Below are 22,257 nucleotides of genomic sequence, written 5' to 3'. Positions count from 1 at the left end.
GCTTCAATAACTAAATTAAATGTTTGATTGGTGTATTAACACATGTTCATGTTTTGCATGTAAAGTAATATTTCAGGCTGAACTCATGGATCGTCTTTGCCATTTACGGCCCGTGTTTAATGTGACATTGCTATGAATTGTGGGTAATTCAAAGCAAAATACGGCTGAAATCCAGACTTAAAGTTAAGAGATGGAGAACCTTAAAACACTCGATGACTAAACCTGAGAGTTGGGGATCAGACTGCCCCTGCAATACCACATGCAGCCCGGAAAAAGCTTCACTATGTCCAGGACTTTATTTTTTTTCTTGCAATTCTGACCCACAATCCTTTGAGCTGCAGCAGAGGAAGACTGAAAGTCAAGGTGCCATGTTGTGAACGCAGCAGAACAGACTTTGAAGAGCAGCTGCAGCCGGACTAAAAATAAAAAGTGTGCCATTTGGACGACAGCTCAAGTGTCCAAAGAGCATTTATTTTTCCTGCAGGAAAACACCAGAGCCCCCCCCCCCACCGTGGTGAACTGGTATTTAACAACGCAGTGATTGTGGAGCATTGACTGTCCAAGTCTGCAGAAATGTAGAATTGTGCATAAAGTGCTCAAACACTTTGACGTCCGAGAGGCCGACAGATCCTCCAGGCACGGGAAGAAATGTGCTATGCTACCAAAGCTAGCATAGTTTACAGAGAGTTTATAAAATCCCTCCAACAACACTTCAAATAAAGGAGACTCTTTTAGAACCAGCAGAGCTGACACGGACACATTTATTTCTTTTCAATGACAGTTAAATGTTACTTTAATTTTCATTAAAAACAAAAACACATAGAATGAATAATCATTTAAAATAGGTGAAACAGTTTCAAAGTTAAAATATGCTTAAACAGCATGACATTAAATCATTAACACTTAAATCATATACGAATAGGCATCTCTTTATGCTTTTAAGCAAAGTAAACTGTCCTTAATCTTTTTTTTCTTCAAGTGCTGCGTTGACGCTCACGATGGAGGTCGGAGGCGCTCCTATCGGGCTTTGCTGACCCAGTGGTACTTGTCAACGCGCGGCCCGGCGAAGGTGAAGGAGGCGCGATAGGGCTTGAACCCTTTCTGGTTCTGGACGGAGAACTGGGAGGTCGAACCTCCAACCGGAGGAGGAGCGTGAGGAGGGAACGCGTCGGCAGCGAAGGCCTTCCTCTTGTCCCTGAGCCACGTCTGAGGGGCGCCCGGCGTGAACTCACTGAACTGAGGACGAGACGAGCAAGAAGACACCGAAAAAACCTTCAGCGACAAATAAATTTGACAAAACGATCTCCTGAAGGCCGTCGCTCTCACATCCAAACTTTAGTTTCATTTATGTTTATACATCATTCAGAACTTCATTTTATAACCAGAAACATGGAGAACACATTTTGTATTACTGTCGGTGGGTGTCACCGCTAGCTCCCCGCTGTAGCCAGCTAGCGCTGCTGCTGCTAGCTCCCCGCTGTAGCCAGCTAGCGCTGCTGCTGCTGCTAGCTCCCCGCTGTAGCCAGCTAGCGCTGCTGCTGCTGCTAGCTCCCCGCTGTAGCCAGCTAGCGCTGCTGCTAGCTCTTCACGGACTCTTCGCTAGCTCCCAGACAACTGGAGAAGCGGCAGGCAGTAGCAGGGAGCTAGCAGTGCTAGCAGCAGCGCTAGTTGGCTACCTAGGGAGCTAGCAGCAATGCTTTTCAAGCTGGCGTCATCAAATGTTCACTTTTGTTTGGAAATGTGTAGATATTTAATAAGATAAAACGTACTAGTTTTACTGAACATAATTGTCTCACTGTGATACCAGACTCTAGCGCCAGACGACCACACTGACGACTCTGTAGTGAAACTCCAGACCGGTCACCATTTGCTAAATGGTTTCCAGCCAGGTTCGTGCAGCGGCGTCTTACCCGGTAGACGCTGTTGGGGTTGCTGACCGTGGGGATGCTTTTGGGCTCGGGGTTGCTGGGAGCGGCCGAAGCCGAAGCGCAGAGGGCCGACAGGTTGCCGCTGCTCGTGCTGCTGCTGTCGGCGCTCCCGTCCTCCTCGTCCGAGGAGCTTTCTGATTGGACGTCGAGGCTCGCCCGCTCCACGGCTTCGTGGATGAGGCGGGAAAAGTGGCCGTCGGCGCGGCGGGAACCGCTCACCACGGAGACGCAGAACGGAGCGCTGCGTTCCCCGTACCTGCAGAGACCAAAACCACTTATAAAGAAACTACTTTATACGTCACAAACACCGCCGTTAGCTCGTCTCGCTAATTTGGCTACTTTATCTAACCTGATGCGAGAACCAGCGAGACCTCGTTGGAGTGAAAATGTCCCAAAACACCGTCAGCGTAGCTTCAGAGCCTTACAGGCATTTTGTCAACGCATTTGTAAAACTGTATTTTCACCACTTATGGCAACAATTGAGAAAAGGAGACTCTTTCAAAATAAACTACTACTTGCATTTCTTCTACAAAATGGCACAAGTGACATTTCATTTGGAAGATACGAGGTTTCGTACCCGGATGGTCTCATTTCAACATCCGTCAGCGTTGCTGGATCTCCACTGTTAACAAAGAGCATATTGGCTTCATAGTGAAAAACCTGCTCACTTCCTTGCAGATAATTTGTGCGCTCACAACATGAAGCTAGCAGATTAGCTTAGCGTAAAGACCGGTAGCAGAAAATCCATTTTCCACCACAGAAGCTCACTTTGAGTTCCATGAAACAGTGAGTCTGGATGGGTGGAGGCCTGACCTGCAGGACACCTCTCCGGGGTCGACCCACACCGTCAGCTCCAGCGGGAGGCCCAGGTCCTCGTACCGAGCCGGGCTCCGGTCGCAGGCCCGCCGCAGCACCGGGTCCTGCAGCTGCAGCCGGTTCACACGGAGACACCTGCAGCGGAAAACACACAACACGGCCTCAGCGGCGAGAGAACGCACTTCTAAAAACCCTCCACGGCGCCTCAGTGCAAATTTCAGAGCCCTGTAACTTTGTTCTGCTTCACTTTATCAAAGTCCACTTTCACTGAGAGGACGTTCAGGTGTTGAACGTTCTCCGTCTTCTCTAACCTACACACAGGCTGGAGGAGCAGCTGACCTGTAGGCCTGCCCCCTGCTGGGCGTGTTGGGGTGCCAGTGGTTCTTGTACTTCTCAAACAGAACCGAGGTGAGGGCGGCGGCGAAGCGCTCCCTGCCGTCGGCGTCCAGGCGTCCGTATCGCTTCACCAGCCGAGCCACGAAGAACACGGCGGCGGCGATCTCCTCCTTCATGACCTCTGACCCCGAGCGCAACGAAACAACCCGATTGTTAAAAACACAAAGAAAAAGAAACAAAAACCCTCACGGAGAATAAAAGGTAGAAGGAAAACTAACAAAGGAACATAAAACTAACAGGAAGCCGGGACTCAAGCAAACAGATTTGCTGCTGCAGCTCTGAGAGAACGCAGACAAATAAAAGTTACACAGCAACACGTCAACACAACTGCTGCTGCTGACGCGTCACACACTAAAACTCTGCAGCGCCGACGACTCACCAGCTTTAATGCAGACAGACACACACACACCTGCTGCCCGTTCACCTGATTACATCACCTGGGTGTGTGTGATTAGACTATAAATATATATATATATATATATATATATATATATATATATATATATATATATACATATATACATATATACATATATATATATATTATACATATATATGTATATATATATATATATTATACATATATATATATATATATAAACTAAAATACATATAAATACAAAAATATTTTTTAAAATATCTATACCTTCTAATTCTTTTGTGTGTATGTATATATATGTATATATATATATATATATACACACACACAGTTTCTTAAATAATTCTCTCTCACACACACAATATATATATATATATATATATATATATATATATATATATATATATATATATATATATATGTATATATATATATATTCCATCTTTTCACAGACATTTTTATGCACTTCCTCTTCTTCATCATCACTCTGGTACATCCTCCGTGAGCTCAACCTCGTTCTGAAATAAAACAAATAGGACACTTTTTGGGCCTTTAATATTTGCTTTATGTGACAAAAACAATCGCTATGTACACAAATATGAGTGGAATAAAGAAAAAAAGCCCCGTAGTGAAACAACCTTTTATTGGACGTGTTGAGACTCTGGATCAATAAAAACCGTTCAGACACAAACACATGGAATAAAAGAGACCTCTTAAAATATTAAACCCTGGAAGCTGAGCACGAACACACAAACTGGTACAGAAACAATCACAGCGTGGATTTTATTTAAGTGAACATTAAATTGATAAAAAGTAGAAAAACTCAAAATCACTGAAAAGTCCATGAAGCCATCGAGCAAGACACACACACACACACACACACACACACACACACACACACACACACACACACACACACACACACACACACACACACACACACACACACACACACACTCTCTTGAGGCTCCCCGTCTCTCGACCAATCAAAAGCTTGCTTTCATAAAATATAAAGTGCTTTACGATCGCGGTCACTTCATCAAAACATTACGACTGAAGGTTCATTTCTGGAGCTTTCAACTCGAGCTCGTCGCTGTGAAACAGGAAATGTTCAACCAGAGACTCTTAAATGTTTACTGGGAACATAAAATAGAGGTGAAGGGAAACCATCATGGTAAATAAGTGAAGGAAAACACTTCACCCTTAAAGTTGACGACCTTAAGATTCCCATCCAGGTTTGTGTGAGTTCAGGTGTCCCACAAGGCTCCAGTCTCGGTCCTCTGTCATTCACCAGTAAACAATATATCTACTGCCCCAAATTACAACATCCCTTAATCTGGTTGAGACTAATCTGCCCTTGAGACGCTTTGCAGATCTTTTCTCAAACCTTAAAGTGTTTCGCTTGATTTAGGAATTATATTTGAGTCAAAACAGTTAATTGTGTTCAGGAGTTGTTTTTTAAACATGAGCTTCACGTTTTTAGAATTGTGCGCTTATTTAATTTTTTTGTGTGAATACACAAAGGAGACACAATGTTATAGTGACTTAACAGACATTATTGAAGTAAAACTAATGAAGTGTTGTTTGTATGTCCATGACTCTTCTCTCATTGACTCAAACGCATCAGGACTTTTCTCCGTTTTTTGATTCTGGTTCAGTGTCTGAGAGAAACAGAAAGTTTTGTTGAATAATGCAAGATTACACATGTGAATAATTGATATATAAATGGTCATGTTGTAGGTGAAGTATTCCTTTAATGTCGACGACTCAGAGGACTATAACAGCTCAAATCAAAACACAATACATGTGGATTTAACTACGTATTTAAATAAACCTGCCAGTGGAACAACTCAAATAAAAACAAATAATAGATCAACATGAAAAGCAGAACTCTTAAAAAAAAAAGTCAGAAAATAAATAAATTCTGCAACTGTAACACACACACACACACACACACACACACACACACACACACACACACACACACACACACACACACTCCCGTTCCACCACATCCCAAAGACGCTCTACTGGGTTGAGATCTGGTGACTTTGGGGCCGGTCCAGTGCAGTGGACTCATCGTCATGTTCAAGGAACCAATGTGAAATGGTGGCGCTGTGTGACCTCGTGCATCATCCTGCTGGAAGTGGCCATGAGAGGACGGGAACATGGTGGCCGTGAGGGGATGGACAGGGTCAGAACCATGCTCAGGTGGGCCGTGGCATTTAAACGATGCCCTAAAGTGTGCCAAGAAAACATCCCCACACCATCACAGCCCCAGCAGCCCGCTCAGTGGGAACAGGCCGGATGGACTCATGTTCTCGTTCAGTCTACAGACTCTACCGCCTGAACGTCCACACAGAGACACTCAGACCAGGCAACATTTTTACAGTCTTCAACTGTCCAATTTTGGTGAGCTCTTGCAAATTGTAGTGGAGACGAGTGATACCTAGGGTTGCAAAACCCATGAATAATCAAAGTTGGAAACTTTCCACGGGAATAAACGGGAATTAACTGGAAATTTGGCGTAATTTAACTGAATTTATCTTGTCATAAGCAGACATGCATGCAAACATTTATAATACAACTTTTAAAAATGACTTTTTGACATTCAGAAAGCCCTGAATAAAGGAGGTGATGGTGTACTTTAGTGTGGACGTACATACTTCATACTCTACTGCTGTAAAAAGTCTACTGCATACAAATAAACTTGGTATTAAATGAACATGGCTTCAGTTTACAAAGTAATCAATATGCTAATGACAAACAGAGTTGGGAAAGTTCACTTTCTACATGAACTAGTTCAGTTCATAGCCCATAATTCAACATTTTAAACTAAGTTCACAGCTCCAACAAATGAACTAGTTCAGTTATTTTGTTCAATATGTTGCAGCTGTAATGTAAATCTCTGGCTGCAGTACCGCTCTCGGCCTCTACACAACTCGGCGCTCTCTCACTCTCCAAAGGCTGAAACGTTCAGACGCAACACTGATGACAAAGACGTCAAAAACAACAGAACGTTTTATGTTTATGTTTCTGCAGACGATGTTCAACCAGCTGCATTCTGGGTCCAGCTGAGCTCGGCCTGCAGAGTCTTGTTCTCAACCACATTTAACTTCTCTGTTATATGCTTTGCAAAAAACTTAGGCACATTGATTTTTTTCAAAATTCCCCAAATTCCCGTGGAAACTTTCCGGAAAATGTCCGCCCCTTTGCAGCCCTGGTGGTGCCCGGTGGGGTCTTCAGCTGCTGTAGCCCCTCCGCCTCAGGGTTGTGTGTGTTGTGGCTGCACAAATGCTTTGCTGCATAGCTGGCTTGTAACGAGTGGTTATTTCAGTCAAAGCTGCTCTTTATCGGCTTGACTCAGTGGGCTCGTTCTCCTCTGACCTCCAGCATCAACAGACCGACGCATCCTGGATGTTTCACACCATTCTTTGTAAACCCTAGAAATGCTTGTGTGTGAAAATCTCAGTAACTGAGCAGATTGTGAAATACTCAGAGCGGCTCGTCTGGCACCAACAACCATGCCGCGCTCTAAATTGCTTGAATCCCTTTCTTTCCCATTCTGACATTCAGTTTAGAGTTCAGCAGATTGTCTTGACCACGCCCCTAAATGCAGTGAAGCAACTGCCCTGATTGGTTGATTAGATAATTGCATTAACGAGAAATTCAACAGGTGTTCCAAATAATCCTTTAGGTGAGATATATATCTATATCTATATATATAGACATATATATATATATAAATAAATAAGTAAAATGCCCCAAATGGCTGGTGCACTGAAACTGTTTTTAAAGTTTCAACTTCAGGATTGAGAACTTTCAGTGTAGAAACTAGTTACAAGAAAATAAATATGAATCTGCTCCGTCTCAAAGTCACAGCTGATGATGTCACAGCTGATGATGTCACAGCTGATGATGTCACAGCAAGGACACGCCCACAAAGTGAGTGCAAATATTCTTTTTTTTGCAGAACGAGAGGGAAGTAATTTATTTATGCAATGACCTTCATATGCGTTTGCCTCCAGCAGAGGATCATGTGACGTGAGTGACTGTGTGCACCTCTGTGTCTGTCCACGGCTCGTCTGCATGAAACAGGACAAGTTCTGCTCGAAACGTGGAGTGTGTGAAGGCATCAGTGCAGTCAGAGCGCCGACGTCATGTAAAGACGACGTAAAGCTGCAACAGGAAACAGTTCAGAAACAGGAAACTCAACTCAGAAGCTTTGAGATGATAAAATGTACATTTTGGTGACTCGAGACGTTTACAATCGCTTTTGATTTTGGGATTCTGCCGTCAGCGTGAACACAAAAAACAACAAGTCAGGAAGTGTCTTCACAGATGAAGATAAACAAAGCAGGAAGTAATAAATACACAACATGTCAGATGAAGACACAGAAACATCGAGTGATACCCGGCAACTCTGCTCGGCCTCGATCTGCTGTAAAAGATTAACGGTTAACAAAATAAAAGCCTTCAAATTATTGGAACAAACTAAATACTTGAAGCATGAAGAGGTTTGCTGCTGGTGGACTGTAAATAACACGCAGCATGCGTCTAACTCTTGTTTACACACTCATAAATATATTTAAAACATAACTTGTTTGAAGTTAGCTTTCGTACGCGTGCCACTAACAGAACTTATTGTACGTTTTCAAAATAAAATCTCGCAGCTGGAACCGTTCTTCTCTTGGCCTCAGACGAGGAGGACTGAGTCTGTGCAGGAGCGATGTGACCGTCTGCTGCAGGAAGATGGAAGAATGAACGATCTTCCAGCTCTAAAGACGAGGAGAGCATGAAACGCACCTGGAGGAACCGTGAACCTCTCACGAGGACTGAAGACAGAGGAGAACACCTGGTGGTGAACGAGGCTCAAGGACTTTGGTTCAGATTTCTGTTCTCAAGAAAAACTTCAACATCACAAACGTTCAGAGCTTCTCACAAACAATAAATACAACAAAACACACAAACGTGTCGCGTCACTTTCTGGGAACGAACCGGCTTCAAGGCTGAAACCGCTGTGGAGGAACCTTCTGGTTCCACATCAGATACAACAGATCTCAACGTTCTGACGCGCTGACCCTCCAGCTCAGTAACCTCTCGCCTCTTCTGCTGCAGCGGGAACGCTGAGCTGCCGATGGAGCGCCGAGAGCGGAGACCGCCAGCGAGACGAATAAATAAAACACACCGCGGAGGAAGAAGAAGAAGAAGAAGAGGGAAACATACGAGTGGGATGAGCATGGGGCCGGTAACTAATCGTGTTTTGTCGTTGGCATGATCTTGGCGTGTGCGTGGCGGCGGGCGCTGCCGTGCTCACACCCGTCTGACGCCGGCGGCACACAGGAAGTCTCACTTTGCTCCGTTAAAGAGGAAGTTTCTTCAGCTGCTCGAAGGTGATGAAGAACTGGAGACGCGTTCAGGAAAAAGTCAGAAAAACCGTCATCGTCACTCTGAACAGGTTTCAGGTTCAACATGGCCGCTTCTTTTGGGCGCTTTGACCCAAACAGGGTTCACTCAGTCCGACCAACGGATTTACAGGACGCTTCACCAAATTTACATATTTTTAACAAAATGAAATTTACATCATTTTCTACTAAATTTACATATTTTTTTAACCAAATTACCATAAACGTTTTTTTTTACCAAATTTTATGACTTTTCACCAAATTTCCATAATTTTTCTAAACCAATTTTTCATGACATTTTTTAACCAAATTTCCATATTTGTTCACCAAATTTTCCCAATTTTTTTCAAATTTCAATGACTTTAAACCAAATTTGAATAATATTTACTTAATTTTTTATAACTTTTCCGTGACTTTTAACCAAATTTGTATTTTTCAAGGACTATATTTAATATTTCCATGACGTTTCCAGGTTTTCGACGTCTCTGTGGTCCGACCCCACAGAGGCGCCGACCCCATGACCCCGTGCTTTACCGGCGTTGAAGGATACGATGATGTTCCAGGGCCCGAGCCGCAGCCAGTTGGGCCAGAAGCCCTTGTAGAGGGCGAAGAAGCCCTCGTTCCTCCAGGTCTGCATCAGCCCGTCCATCGTTCCCTTGTACATGGGCGCGCCCGACGAGACCCGCTGGTTCATCATGCGCGTCCGCACCACGTCCACGGGGTTGGAGGCCAGCGCGCCGGCCAGGCCGCACGTGAAGCTGGAGCTGAGGGAGGCGAGCAGGCGGTGAGCGGCGAGGAGGACGGAGCGGTCCAAACAGCCTGATGATGATGATGATGATGATGATGATGATGATGAAGAAGAGTTTAAACTTACATGAAGTGCGTCATAATGGTGTCTCCCATTTGGCCCGAGTGGAGGAGGTGCTTCTTAGTGATGTCATAGACAGGAAGTTCCACCCCGACGACAATGGCCGCTCGCTGCGCTGTGGGGATGACGCCCTGAGGAAGAGGAGGAGGAGGAAGAGGAGGAAGACCATGAGTCTGACTGCATTCAAAAGTATGAAAGTATTTATAAAAACAACAAACGCTTCGCTTTTTATGAATGGAAGCGATGACCCTGTGGTTGTATAGAAGTCTATGCTTCACGTGTTAAAGCTGCATTCTCTCTCCTGACCACCAGGGGGCGACTCCTCTGGTTGTATAGAAGTCTATGCTTCATGTGTTAAAGCTGCATTCTCTCTCCTGACCACCAGGGGGCGACTCCTCTGGTTGTATAGAAGTCTATGCTTCATGTGTTAAAGCTGCATTCTCTCTCCTGACCACCAGGGGGCGACTCCTCTGGTTGTATAGAAGTCTATGCTTCATGTGTTAAAGCTGCATTCTCTCTCCTGACCACCAGGGGGCGACTCCTCTGGTTGTATAGAAGTCTATGCTTCATGTGTTAAAGCTGCATTCTCTCTCCTGACCACCAGGGGGCGACTCCTCTGGTTGTATAGAAGTCTATGCTTCATGTGTTAAAGCTGCATTCTCTCTCCTGACCACCAGGGGGCGACTCCTCTGGTTGTATAGAAGTCTATTTAAATGACTCCTCTCTTAAAGTATTCCCTCAGTGAGTTTGTGTAGTGGGGGATGCTTTGGGGGCGGGGCTACAGGCTGATTGACAGGTCTCCTGCCCCTCCCCCAGCACTCACCCTCCACAGCCCTCTGGTTCCCTCCGTCTGGTAGATGTTCATGAAGTTGGACATCATGCTGCCTTGGAGCAAACTGCCCTGCGCCTGCATTCTGATCTGCAACACAAACAGACACACAAACAGTAAATAGTTATTCAAACAATCTATAAAAAAAAAGGTTCTTTAAGACAACATTTCTGGTTCTTTAAAGAACCATGTATAGTAATATATCATTAATATATTGTTATAGCAATATTACATTGATACAAAAAAAAAAATCACATTATGTTTTGTGGATGTGAATCTTTAAGGAAGTGCCTCTGTGATGAAATGGATCTTGGTATTGATTAATTAATTGATTGAGTACAGCTGCTGCAGGCGGAGCCTTCAGGGTCACCTTGAGGACGTCTGTGGGGTTTGCCAGAGACGAGGACAGGACTCCAGACACCACGCCGCAGAACACGTTGATGACCATCGTCTCGTCTGAAAGAGACAACAAATATTAATAATACCACACACACACACACACACACACACACACACACACACACACACACACACACACACACACACACACACACACACGGAGCGTCCTCATGGTGGTGAACACACTCAGAAGCTTCAGCTCTGGATGTTCAGAGGTCTGTTGGGTCTCAGGTCGAACAGGAGAAATGAGTAAATGTAACTTCAGAGCTCTCAAACCGCCTCCTGTGCTGCTTTGTTTGTTTGTTTGTTTGTTGGTTTGTTTGTTGGTTTGAGGGAGAAACACGTTTCTTATTGTTGGAGATTTCAAGGTTTCTGTTCTGGTAAAACTCTCAGCTGTTTGTTTTGTTCACGAGGAGAAAAGATTTCAACCTGAAAAATCTAGTTTTTTGGGGTTAAATATAATTTTAATTATTTTTTTTATATTTGATTTGAACCCAAAAAAAAAGATTTGAACAAAAAAAAATTGACCAAAAAAAGATTTGAACCTATTTTTTTCATTTTTACCCGAAAAAAAGATTTGAACCAAAAAAAAGAGATTTGAATCCAAAAAAAAATTTGAACCAAAAACTTTATTTTTTACCCAAAAAAAGAGATTCGAACCAAAAAAAAAAATATCAACCCAAAAAAGATTTGAACTTTTTTTTATTTTTAGCCCCCAAAAAAGAAGATTTAAACCAAAAAAAAAAACTTACCGAAAAAAAAGATTTGAACCAAAAAAAAAAAGTTAACCAAAAAAAGTTGAAAATATAAAATCTGTTACTGAAAAACAAAAAAATATATTTTATAATTTTTTTTAACCAAAAAAAAAGAAAAGAATCAAAATTATATTCAACCCCCAAAAACTTTTCATTCAGTTATTTTTACATTTTGAATTCATTGTTGAATTCGGTTCAACAACAAAACTTTTTTTTTCCAGGTTCATATTTTTTTTTCAAGTGAAAACATTTGTTGTACATTTACCTCCGTACAGTCTCCTCCTGTGCAGACTCACAGCTTTAAGAGGACAGGTTTCAGGTTAAAGGTTTTAAGTCATAGGTTTTAGGTTATAGGTCTTAGGTTATATGTTTTAGATTATGTTTTAAGTCATAGGTTTTAGGTTATAGGTTTTAGGTTATATGTTATACGTTTTAAGTCATAGGTTTTAGGTTATAGGTTTGAGGTTTTAAGTCATAGGTTTTAGGTTATAGGTCTTAGGTTATATGTTATACGTTTTAAGTCATAGGTTTTAGGTTATATGTTTTAAGTCATAGGTGTCAGGTTATAGGTTTTAGGCCCACCTTCTGGATGCGTCACGAACAGCCTCTTCAGGGAGTTGTAGGTTCCGATCTTGATTGTGCCGTAAGAAGCTTGTCTCAGCAGCGCCGGGGAGATCCTGAGGAGGGAAGCGTGTTCGTGAGCTTTAACCCCAGAGGTCAGACGTGTGCAGAGCAACACGCCATCCAGCGTCACGGCTCGAGCTCGTGGACAGAAGGAACGACTCGAGTGAGTCTTTGAGTCTGGATGTGATTCTAATGTCTTTAACTAAAGAGCCGGGAAGCCGACTCCAAACCTTCACTTTGAACTATTCACAATACTTAACTTCACTCAATCAAAGCAAACCATGAATCAATACCAGAGTACTATGTACACCAGTTATTGTACTTTCAGAGTACTTTGCCTCACACAGGACCTTTACCCATCTTAATGCGGTACAGCCGTCCAGGCGTAGAGGCTCTAGACCTTTTTTTCCCTGTTGGAGTCGTCGTAGGAACACCAAATTAATTCCAATACTTGTGTTTATTGTGTGTTTTTGTTCAGCGAAACACAACGCAGGAAAGCGTCAGCATGTTATGAAGCACGTTCAGTCAAAGAAAGTGTTGGTGAACAAGTTCCTCCGTGAGGAACGTTCCTTCAGAAGCCAACGAGTGTGTTTTAACTTTTAAAGCCTCGTACCCGGAGTACAGCGCCCGGATGCCCTCCTCCTTGCCGATCTTGAAGAGGGCGTGGAACATGCCTCTGTAGCGCACCTCCGTGTACTGCGACTGACCCTGGACCTGTAAGCGAGTCTTTGTCAGGTCAATGGGAAACGTTCCTGAGGATCACAAACGTGAGAATAAGAACAACAACAACAATGCAACAGAAGAGAAAGATTACATGTGGTGGAGTCAGAGAGGTGACAATGATTCTGTGAATAGAGGATATTTTGCACCCAATATTGTCAAGTTGACCCAGTTCTCACTTTGTGCATCAAAGTCAGAGCACGAGACATTTTATAAGGAAAGAAATTTTATAAGGAAAACATTTGTCTAATACCTTGATTAGCAAAAGAAGAGGTGCAACGTGGGTAATGCGTCTCATGCATCCTGCAGCACGGTACCTGCGTACCTCTATACATCTGATCCCAACCTGACGGCTGCTAACGGACAGTTTAATGTCGACACGGCGCTCTGGGGAACGAGCAGCCGGTGTGTAACCTGTGAGTCAGGTTCTTCTGCAGCACAGAGCTGAGACGCTCAAAGCTGATGAAACAGGATCACAGACCTTCTGATGAAGGTGCAATATCAACACTGAACTTTCTTTCTTCCACCTCTCAAAACATGCAATGTTCCTGAATAACTCTCCCCTTTCTCTCTTTTCACAATCTAGGAACAACCTATGTATTACCACTGTATCTAAAAGTGTACATATTTCCACCTTTATGTACATATTACAACATTTCTTGTACATATTACCATCGCATGTACAGTGTTTTTATATTTTATATTTTGTTCTTTCTTATTTTAGTGTGTTTTCATTTTCTAAACTGTTGACTCTGAGAGCGCTGCACAATAACTCCAGTGTGTCTGTCCTGTTGGTTTCTACACGAATAAAAAACATTGATGCAACATTTTTTCTGCGCCTGCAAATAAAAAAGTGCTGCTGTGTTGTTCTGTATATATAATAAAACACACAAATCTATATGTGTCTACACACATGCCATGACAGTGGAGGTCTGTGCATGAGGGCTGCATCACGTAGCTTACCGAATTCTGCGACAATCGAGGCCATCCCTCCGTAGATGAACGGCTCCCAGTTCAAGTTGACCATCTCTGCGGAGGCGGCGGCGTCCACCTGCTGCAGCCCGGCCACCACGCACAGCAGCAGGCCGCCCAGGCAGAGGTCGACGCAGTGCTGCAGCCGCAGACGGAACAACATGGCGATAAAACAGTCAGGCACCCGAGAGATGCGATGCTACAAATCAGCGCGGTTGCTCAGCTTCAGCATCCCCCAGCGAACTGCGCCGGAAAGAGACGCCGAAACACAGCGGGGAGGGAGCGGGCGAGAGGGCGGCTCGCCATTGGCCGAGAGTCCCGGTCAATCAAAAAACTATTCCTGAGCGATTTCATTGGCTGATGCGCCGGTGAGGGGGCGGGGTCGCGAACGCGACGTTCGCTGAAGGCGAAAAATTCACTGAAAGTTATTCACCGCCGCTAACGTTTGTCACGAAATTTAAATGAGATGATGTTTTAATATTTTTTTTCAATGTTTCGCTGATGTGCGAATTAAAAAAAACAAGTGAAAACCGTGTGTTTTCATATATTTAGAAATGGCCGTTATAACTGTAAACCGCGGTGTAAATGTCACGGAACGTACCTGTTGAGTCCAGAGAACCGCGCGCTGCTACCTGCGCTGCTTCCGCATGACTTCCCGCGCAGCGCGACTTTAACAAAGTAGAAGAAAACTTCTTGTCCGCTATCAGCTTATCATTTCAGCTAATGTCAAATAAACGAGCTTCTTCTTCTTCTTCTCCTTCTCCTCCTCTTCCTCTCTTCTTCTTCTTCTCTTAGAGGTTTAACGGCAGCGGACTCGCTCGTTACCGCCACCTGCCGGTTAGTGAGTGAACTCCCGTTGATCAGTTATCTTCCTTTCTCCCATCATGTCCTTTAAACTCTTTTGTTTGGGACTTTGAGTAATACTACTACTACTACTACTACTACTACTACTACTACTACTACTACTACTACTACTACTAATAATAATAATAATAATAGAGACATCAATAATATTAAACTTTATTCGCAAAGCAACTTAAATACAATAAATAAAGCACACAGTGATTTACAATGAAGGATATAAATAGAGAGTGAATATAAAATCAGAAACCGTAATTAATGGAAAATAAGATAGAAAATTAAACACAACTTGTAATATAAAAATAAGATGAAATATAATTCATAAAATAAAATGGAAAATGAATTACCCTGATTAATAATAATAATAAATAAAGAGGGTGAATGTGGATTTTAGATGTGGAGGTCTTCACTGGCCGTCTTTGTACCGCCCCTCGAACGAGGACCGGCTAATCGTAGCGTAGCCTCGTTTAGCGCTCACCAGGCTGTGACGACTCTTCGTCTCTGCGCTATGAACTCATCATTGGTTCCAGATGTTCCTGGTTGAGGCGGGTTTAGTAGATTTGTAGCTCATCGTGGTTAAACGTTGTTTAATATACTCCTATACCATAAAGGACGGAAGGAGATATACTTTTCTAAAACTTCTAAAACACGTTTCAGAGTAAGCTAGCAGATAATTGACTAGCGTTAGCACGTTTATGCTACACTAGCTTCTGCAGGTCTGTTGAGAGCATTTGGATGAAACAGTGTTTGTTTCTTAATTTAGTTTTCCTGCGTCCGGGTCACCAGGTGATGTCACGGTTCACTTTTACACTTCAGCTTCTATCTTTATCTTTTTAACTTGTTTTCATTGCTGAATCAGTTCATATTCCTCCAGGCGGTGCAGTTAGCGGCAGTGGGGGCTCCATGGAGTGGCAGCATATGTTCCACTGCATTTTGGATTGACTCGGATTATCCCTAAAAATCTGATATTTTCTTGAAAATAATTTTTTACCAGAAGGTTGGACCTGTGAAGACCTCGAGAAGCTACACGTCTGTTCCTTTAACCTTCATTCAGCAGAGCAGCCAAGCTTGTAGTTAACCCCGCAAAAAGCATTTCAACCCGCATCTCACACAGCAGATACCCACAATGCATCAGTAAAAGAAATGTTCTTGGTTTTCGGTGTGAACATTTAGGCCGATCGGATCAGAGAGCGGTGCGCAGCAGGCGGACGACGCGCTGGTAAAGCTGCTGGACGACTGACGCCATATTCCTGAGGGAAAGGAAGAAGAAGAGTGAGAAGTAAACAGAGTGGACGTGGAGAGAGAGAGAGAGAGAGAGAGAGAGAGAGAGAGAGAGAGAGAGAGAAAGAGGGGTGGCAAAGAAGAAGAGAAGTGTCACAGGATCCTCAGAGAGAGGACACTACTGCAGATGAGTGGGGCAAAAAAAATGTATTGTCAAAAAACACAAAGTGTGACTCAAAAACACTAAGCAGGACTCTTCCTTCACAGATGGTTCTAGGTAGAACCCTTTGTGATGGTTCTAGGTAGAACCCTGAGAGGCTTCCTAGTAAACGTTCCCTGCAGAACAACCTTTAATAGAGGATGAAGAGGAAACTACACAACCATGCACGCAACGGTGTGTTTTTATATGTTTTAAATATATTAACGTCTACATATAAATACTCAAAAACCCAAAATGTTTGTGACTGTTTGACTCGCAGACTCACCCAGCTCCGTTGGAGAAGCAGTTGCTGCGGTTCGGGTGGAGGCAGAAGAGCGAAGCCACGCAGTAAACACAGCACAACAACATGGACAGCAGCCGCCGCTTCAAGGACATCTTCAGTCTGAAGGAAACACAAACGCAACGCAATCAGTGTCTAAACACGAGACGATGCAGCATGTTCTTAAAACCACCACATGCTCCAATGACCACCAGGGGGCGACTCCTCTGGTTGTATAGAAGTCTATGCTTCATGTGTTGAAGCTGCATTCTCTCTCCTGACCACCAGGGGGCGACTCCTCTGGTTGTATAGAAGTCTATGCTTCATGCAGATACCACTTCATGCACAAGTGTTAAAGCTGCATTCTCTCTCCTGGCCACCAGGGGGCGACTCCTCTGGTTGTATAGAAGTCTATGCTTCATGTGTTAAAGCTGCATTCTCTCTCCTGACCACCAGAGGGCGACTCCTCTGGTTGTATAGAAGTCTATATAAGTGACTCTACTTCTCTCTTGATGTATTCCCTCAGTAAACATTGTAAACATGAGTTTATGTCTCAATCTCTAGTTTCACGTCTTCTTCTATACAGCATGATGTTCATTTAGTACTTTATGGTCTGGTAGAGTCAAACAGGCCATAAAGCAGGGGGCGCTTTAGGGGCGGGGCTTACTGTGATTGACAGGTCTCTTGCCGCTACATCCACATTCCAAATATGGTAAAAAAAACAAACAAACAAAAAACCAGAATGGCAACGGGCTGTAATCCAAGATGGCGACGGCGAAATCGCCCAAACTCAGTTTTAAAAGATCCACAAACCAACGGGTGACGCCGTGATGACTACGTCCACTTCAGACCACAAACACCCTGAAAACATCACTCACACATCATCATCATCATCATCATCACCTTAACAATCCGGTGGAGAAGAATTATTCCTGATCGATTGATCTTCCAAAAACTGGATAAAAAAACTCGTCACTTTGGATGAAATGAAACTCCGGCTTCTTGGAATCGGATCCCAGGTGGAGGCACAAGACTCGGTGGAGCAGCTTGGAGGGCGGCGTTGGGCAGAGGTGTAAACAGGAACCTGTGGGTGCTGCCGGGCACCCGGGGAACAATTACTGCTGACCCACGCTTTTGTTTTGAAAGGTCCTGAAAGGTCTAGCAGGGCTGAATGACATTCCTGGGATTGTTGTGTGGAGGTTTTGAGGTTCTTTTGCACAGCGGGTCATGAAATCAGCGTCTGATTCATGACAAACGCACCTTTTCCTAAAGATAACAAAGACTCACAAAGACTGGAGCGCTGATTTCTGGTGAATTCACAAAAGAATTGAAGTTTTGCAGCTCAATGCGATTCCTTTTTTTTAACATTTCGTTTATTTAATGTTTTCTTTGTTTTTTCTCTCAAAATCGTGGAGCTTTATTCATAATTATTTCATGACACAAGTGTCATTGCAGTTTGAGCAAAGTAAGACGATCTAAACGAGGAAGTACTGCTTTGTAGTCCAGGAACCAGGAAGTGTAAAGACTGTCGAGGCCGCTGGTCGTTTCCCACGTGAAACAAGAAGTCAAACTGGAGATGGAGGTCGTGAACTCATGTTGACAACGTTCACGTGAGAAGTCTGACCTGGAGATCATGAAAACACAGTAACGATGATGCTGTTTCCCAGGTTCCAGGTGTGCTAACATGCTAGTTAGCGCTGAACAAACAAAGTGCAGTTGAGGCTGATGACGTCATTCGCCACGCGGGTGTTTGATCACAAACTAAAGTTATGTTCTGATCCGATGACGGGCTTCAGATGAAGAGTCACGAAAAGCTAAAGTCACTACGAGGAACTTCCATGTGTGTGGTTTCTGGCGCCCCCTGTGGACAGAAGCGGTCGTGTCTCTGAGCACCAGGGTCCCTTTAGAAAAGCTCTCATTTAGCCGGGTCTGACAGCCTCCTCTCGGTCCTGGTTCTGGTCCTGGTTCGGTTAAAGCTCGCTCACTGTACCTTTAATAAACGGAAGCTCATTGGTCAACAGCCCATCGGGGCTGAGTAGAGATGAGATATCTGTGTTTCTTGCAGCCTGGAGCTGCTGCGCTCTGCCAGGCGATGCGCTGAGTGTTTGCAGCTAATGAGAAAGCGTCATTAACCAGATGTGTTTGTGTGTGAATCTCAGTGGAAAACGGTCCGTCGGGCCAGATGTCTGCCGGGTTAGAGTTTAACTCAACCACACACGCCGCTTCATATATCCTGAAGGGTTTTCATTTATACAACATTGTTTTATTAAAAACATGGAGTCAATAGATTAGAGACATCTAACAATGCGTCTGTCAAACCTTTGACTCTAAAATGTGAAAATAAATAAAAATGAAACAACATACAAAATAAAAAAAAGATTGTCTTAATTAAATTAATCAATTAGGAAAATTCCATCATAGATCTTCAAGCTCGATTAATTATTATCTTTATCTTCTTGTGTTAATGGACACATGTTAAATAAAGATATGTTCATGTTCAGCACTTCACGGCACATTCACACAAACCAAGCTTTAGTTTAAAACTTATATTCTTTATTAAAAACTATCAGCAGATGTTGAGGAATAGAGATTTTCCTGCTGGGAGCTGGAACAAGATTCAATGCAGCAGCAACTGATGAGCAGCGGAAGGGCTCGCGTGTGCGTGTGCGTGTGTGCTGTTGTGTGTGTCTATAGACAGTGTGTGTGTGTGTGTGTGTGTGTGTGAGAGGGAGGGAACAAGCGAGCCCTGCTGATAGCGCTCTGAGTGTTTTCTGTCTTTCTGTGTTTGTCGGCGAGGTTCACGGTGACATCGTGGATGTTCGAGCGAACGGATCGTCATGAACTGAAACTTTGACATGAGTCACCGTGGAGACGTCACGCGACACCGGATCGACCACACGGGCCTCTTCATCGCACCGGCTCGGCGCCGCTCAGCCAATGACGCGCCGCCACGTGTCCGGAGCTCCTGGACTGCTTCCATATTTTTAGTTCTTTGAGCCAACGGCCGTAACGGCAATGCCAGCCAGCGTTGTGGATCTACCCTTAAAAGCTTAAACCGTCAGCAACGTGTGGCATTTGAGCTCGCCGTCATCATGACCCCCGAGCAGCCGGCGGCGGTGCCGGGCTACGTGAGGCCGCGGGCGATGGGCGTCATCCTGAGCGTCGCCTCCTGCTCCATCGTCTCCACCAACCTGCTGGTGGCGGCCGCTCTGCTGAAGCTGCTGCTCCGGAAGAGGAGCCAGAGCTGGTGCTTCGTCCTCAACCTGGCGCTGGCCGACGCCCTGGTGGGCGTGGCCATCACGGGCCTGGCCACGGAGAACTTCAACAACCACAACGTCGCCCAGAACCAGCGGAGCCTCGCCACCGCCACCGAGGCCGCCGCCGCCACCACGGATCCGCCCACCGCCGCCGCGCCGCCCGCTCAGGGCAAGACCCGGTGTCTGATGCGCATGGCCTTCGTGACGTCGCCCTGCACGGCGTCCATCATGTCCATGTTCCTGATCTCGCTGGACCGCTACGCCGCCATCAAGATGCCGCTGCGCTACTCGCAGCTGTCCGGGAGGAGCACGGCGGTCGGGTTCCTGCTGGCTCTGTGGATCAGCTCCCTCACGATGGGCTTCCTGCCAGGTGAGACTGGACAAAACCTCATAGAGCGGTCGTAGCTATACCTGGAAGACTGGTTGTGCCGTAAGTTGCATACTTCAGTTAAGCCACTTAGTTAAACCTTAATGTTTTACTTTAGCTAGCTAGCAAAAGAAGTTTTGTCGCCTGAACCTAGCGAAATATTTCCTGATCTTTTCCTAAACCTAACCAAGAAGTTTTGATGCTCAAACCGTCCAAAGTATTTTAGAATCTTTTCCGAAACCCTAACTAAGTGTTTTACAATATTTTACGATATTATACGATTTCCTGAACTGAAATAAGTATTTTACGATCTTTTCCCAAACCGAACCAAGATGTTTTGTTGCTTAAACTGTACGAAGTATTTTACGATCTTTTCCTTAACTTATCGCAGTAGTTCACGTTCTTCTCCTCGCGTCACGTGTCAATAACCTCGTGTCCTCAGTGATGGTTCGGCAGCTGCAGGCAGACGGGTACGCCGGCGTCTGCGCCTTCTTCTCCGTCATCCACCAGGTGGGCATGATCGTGCTGTTCAGCGTCTGCTTCTTCCCCGTGCTCTCCGTGTTCCTGTACATCTACCTGGACATCCTGAAGATCGCCTGCAGCCACCAGAAGCAGATCTGCCAAGTCAGGGAAGCCGGTTCCAGGACGTCCAACGATCAGCGCTGCGAGCACCTCCAGCACCACCAGCAGCTGAGGACCCGATACTGGAGCCACGTCAAGGCCCTGAGGACGGTGGGCGTGCTGGTGGGCTGCTTCCTGGTGCTGTGGTGCCCCTTCTTCGTGGTTTGCATCGTGCACCTTCTGTGCGAAAGCTGCGCGCTCACCAGCGTGTTGGAGAACCACCTGTGGCTGCTGGGCCTGTCCAACTCGCTCATCAACCCGCTGGTGTACGCCTTCTGGCAGAAGGAGGTGCGGCTGCAGTTGGCGGCCATGTTTTCCTGCTTCGCGGGCCGGTCGCCGGCCGCCGGACCGCCGGGCGTCACGGGGAGGTTGGACCCGCCCACTCCGCCTCCGCGGACTCAAGCCGCCGGCGCTTCCGGCGGAGAAACCGTCAACCCGTCGTCGTTGTTGAGGCCGATCGTCAACAACAACAACAACAAGGCTCACAGTGCAACCAGCAGCTTGTGAAAGAAACCAGAGAAACAGAGACAACAGAAAGATGATGTGATTATCAATGTGATGACTCCTCTGGTCCTCTGGCCCCGCCCCTAAAGCGCCCCCTGCTTTATGGCCTGTTTGACTCTAACAGACCATAATGTACCAAATGACATCATGCTGTATAGAAGAAGACTAGAAACTAGAGATTGAGACATAAACTGATGTTTACAATGTTTACTGAGGGAATACATCAAGAGAGAAGTAGAGTCACTTATATAGACTTCTATACAACCAGAGGAGTCGCCCCCTGGTGGTCAGGAGAGAGAATTCAGCTTTGACACATGAAGCATAGACTTCTATACAACCAGAGGAGTCGCCCCCTGGTGGTCAGGAGAGAGAATGCAGCTTTAACACATGAAGCATAGACTTCTATACAACCAGAGGAGTCGCCCCCTGGTGGTCAGGAGAGAGAATGCAGCTTTGACACATGAAGCATAGACTTCTATACAACCAGAGGAGTCGCCCCTGGTGGTCAGGAGAGAGAATGCAGCTTTAACACATGAAGCATAGACTTCTATACAACCAGAGGAGTCGCCCCTGGTGGTCAGGAGGGAGAATGCAGCTTTAACACATGAAGCATAGACTTCTATACAACCAGAGGAGTCGCTCCCTGGTGGTCAGGAGGGAGAATGCAGCTTTAACACATGAAGCATAGACTTCTATACAACCAGGGGAGTCGCCCCCTGGTGGTCAGGAGAGAGAATGCAGCTTTAACACATGAAGCATAGACTTCTATACAACCAGGGGAGTCGCCCCCTGGTGGTCAGGAGGGAGAATGCAGCTCTCTGTGCAGAGGGAAAGCTCAATAAGAAAGTGGGTGATG

At 45.1% G+C, this 22,257-nt stretch overlaps 3 protein-coding genes across 5 annotated transcripts; 1 reads left to right on the top strand and 2 right to left on the bottom strand.

Moving 5' to 3' along the window:
- Nucleotides 1-851: 851 nt before the first annotated feature.
- Nucleotides 852-3,256, bottom strand: btg4 (B-cell translocation gene 4). Its single transcript, XM_068580939.1, has 4 exons — nucleotides 3,084-3,256; nucleotides 2,742-2,879; nucleotides 1,911-2,184; nucleotides 852-1,236 (listed from the first exon to the last, which is right to left on the bottom strand). The coding sequence occupies exons 1-4, from the start codon at nucleotides 3,254-3,256 to the stop codon at nucleotides 1,018-1,020; spliced, it is 804 nt and encodes a 267-aa protein (XP_068437040.1). The 3' UTR covers nucleotides 852-1,017.
- Nucleotides 3,257-7,477: 4,221 nt separating this feature from the next.
- On the bottom strand, nucleotides 7,478-14,876 carry slc25a14 (solute carrier family 25 member 14). Of its 3 annotated transcripts, XM_068580449.1 has the most exons (9): nucleotides 14,693-14,876; nucleotides 14,083-14,230; nucleotides 13,013-13,151; nucleotides 12,358-12,452; nucleotides 10,992-11,077; nucleotides 10,616-10,711; nucleotides 9,799-9,923; nucleotides 9,475-9,688; nucleotides 7,478-8,923 (listed from the first exon to the last, which is right to left on the bottom strand). In XM_068580449.1, exons 2-9 carry the CDS (start codon nucleotides 14,144-14,146, stop codon nucleotides 8,882-8,884), a joined length of 861 nt encoding a protein of 286 aa, XP_068436550.1. In that variant the 5' UTR covers nucleotides 14,147-14,230; nucleotides 14,693-14,876; the 3' UTR covers nucleotides 7,478-8,881. The 3 variants fall into 3 exon arrangements, with proteins under 3 accessions (XP_068436550.1, XP_068436549.1, XP_068436551.1); XM_068580448.1 differs by lacking the exon at nucleotides 14,693-14,876 and having other exon boundaries at nucleotides 14,083-14,315; XM_068580450.1 differs by lacking the exon at nucleotides 14,693-14,876 and having other exon boundaries at nucleotides 13,013-13,113; nucleotides 14,083-14,218.
- Nucleotides 14,877-19,741: 4,865 nt separating this feature from the next.
- LOC137788207 (glucose-dependent insulinotropic receptor) lies at nucleotides 19,742-21,404 on the top strand. Its single transcript, XM_068581064.1, has 2 exons — nucleotides 19,742-20,279; nucleotides 20,719-21,404. Exons 1-2 carry the CDS (start codon nucleotides 19,745-19,747, stop codon nucleotides 21,402-21,404), a joined length of 1,221 nt encoding a protein of 406 aa, XP_068437165.1. The 5' UTR covers nucleotides 19,742-19,744.
- The last annotated feature ends 853 nt before the right edge of the window (nucleotides 21,405-22,257 follow it).

The sequence above is a fragment of the Clinocottus analis genome, unplaced genomic scaffold (genome assembly GCF_023055335.1).
Source record: "Clinocottus analis isolate CAN_PGR_092001 unplaced genomic scaffold, fCliAna1.0.p SCAF_17, whole genome shotgun sequence".
Lineage (NCBI taxonomy): Eukaryota > Metazoa > Chordata > Actinopteri > Perciformes > Cottidae > Clinocottus > Clinocottus analis.
The sequence above is the reverse complement of the archived record's forward strand: the minus strand, read 5'-3'. Positions and strand labels throughout refer to the sequence as shown.

Excerpts from the sequence above, each read along its gene's own strand:
- LOC137788207 (XM_068581064.1), top strand. The coding sequence starts at position 19,745 with ATGACCCCCGAGCAGCCGGCGGCGGTGCCGGGCTACGTGAGGCCGCGG. Across the intron at positions 20,280-20,718 it reads CACGATGGGCTTCCTGCCAG|TGATGGTTCGGCAGCTGCAG; the intron begins GTGAGACTGGAC and ends TCGTGTCCTCAG.
- slc25a14 (XM_068580448.1), bottom strand. The coding sequence starts at position 14,254 with ATGTTGTTCCGTCTGCGGCTGCAGCACTGCGTCGACCTCTGCCTGGGC. Across the intron at positions 12,453-13,012 it reads ATCCGGGCGCTGTACTCCGG|GATCTCCCCGGCGCTGCTGA; the intron begins GTACGAGGCTTT and ends TTCCCTCCTCAG. Across the intron at positions 8,924-9,474 it reads TCGGGCCCTGGAACATCATC|TTCTTCATCACCTTCGAGCA; the intron begins GTATCCTTCAAC and ends ACGCGTCTCCAG.
- btg4 (XM_068580939.1), bottom strand. The coding sequence starts at position 3,256 with ATGAAGGAGGAGATCGCCGCCGCCGTGTTCTTCGTGGCTCGGCTGGTG. Across the intron at positions 2,880-3,083 it reads AGCAGGGGGCAGGCCTACAG|GTGTCTCCGTGTGAACCGGC; the intron begins GTCAGCTGCTCC and ends TTTCCGCTGCAG. Across the intron at positions 1,237-1,910 it reads ACCCCAACAGCGTCTACCGG|TTCAGTGAGTTCACGCCGGG; the intron begins GTAAGACGCCGC and ends TCTCGTCCTCAG.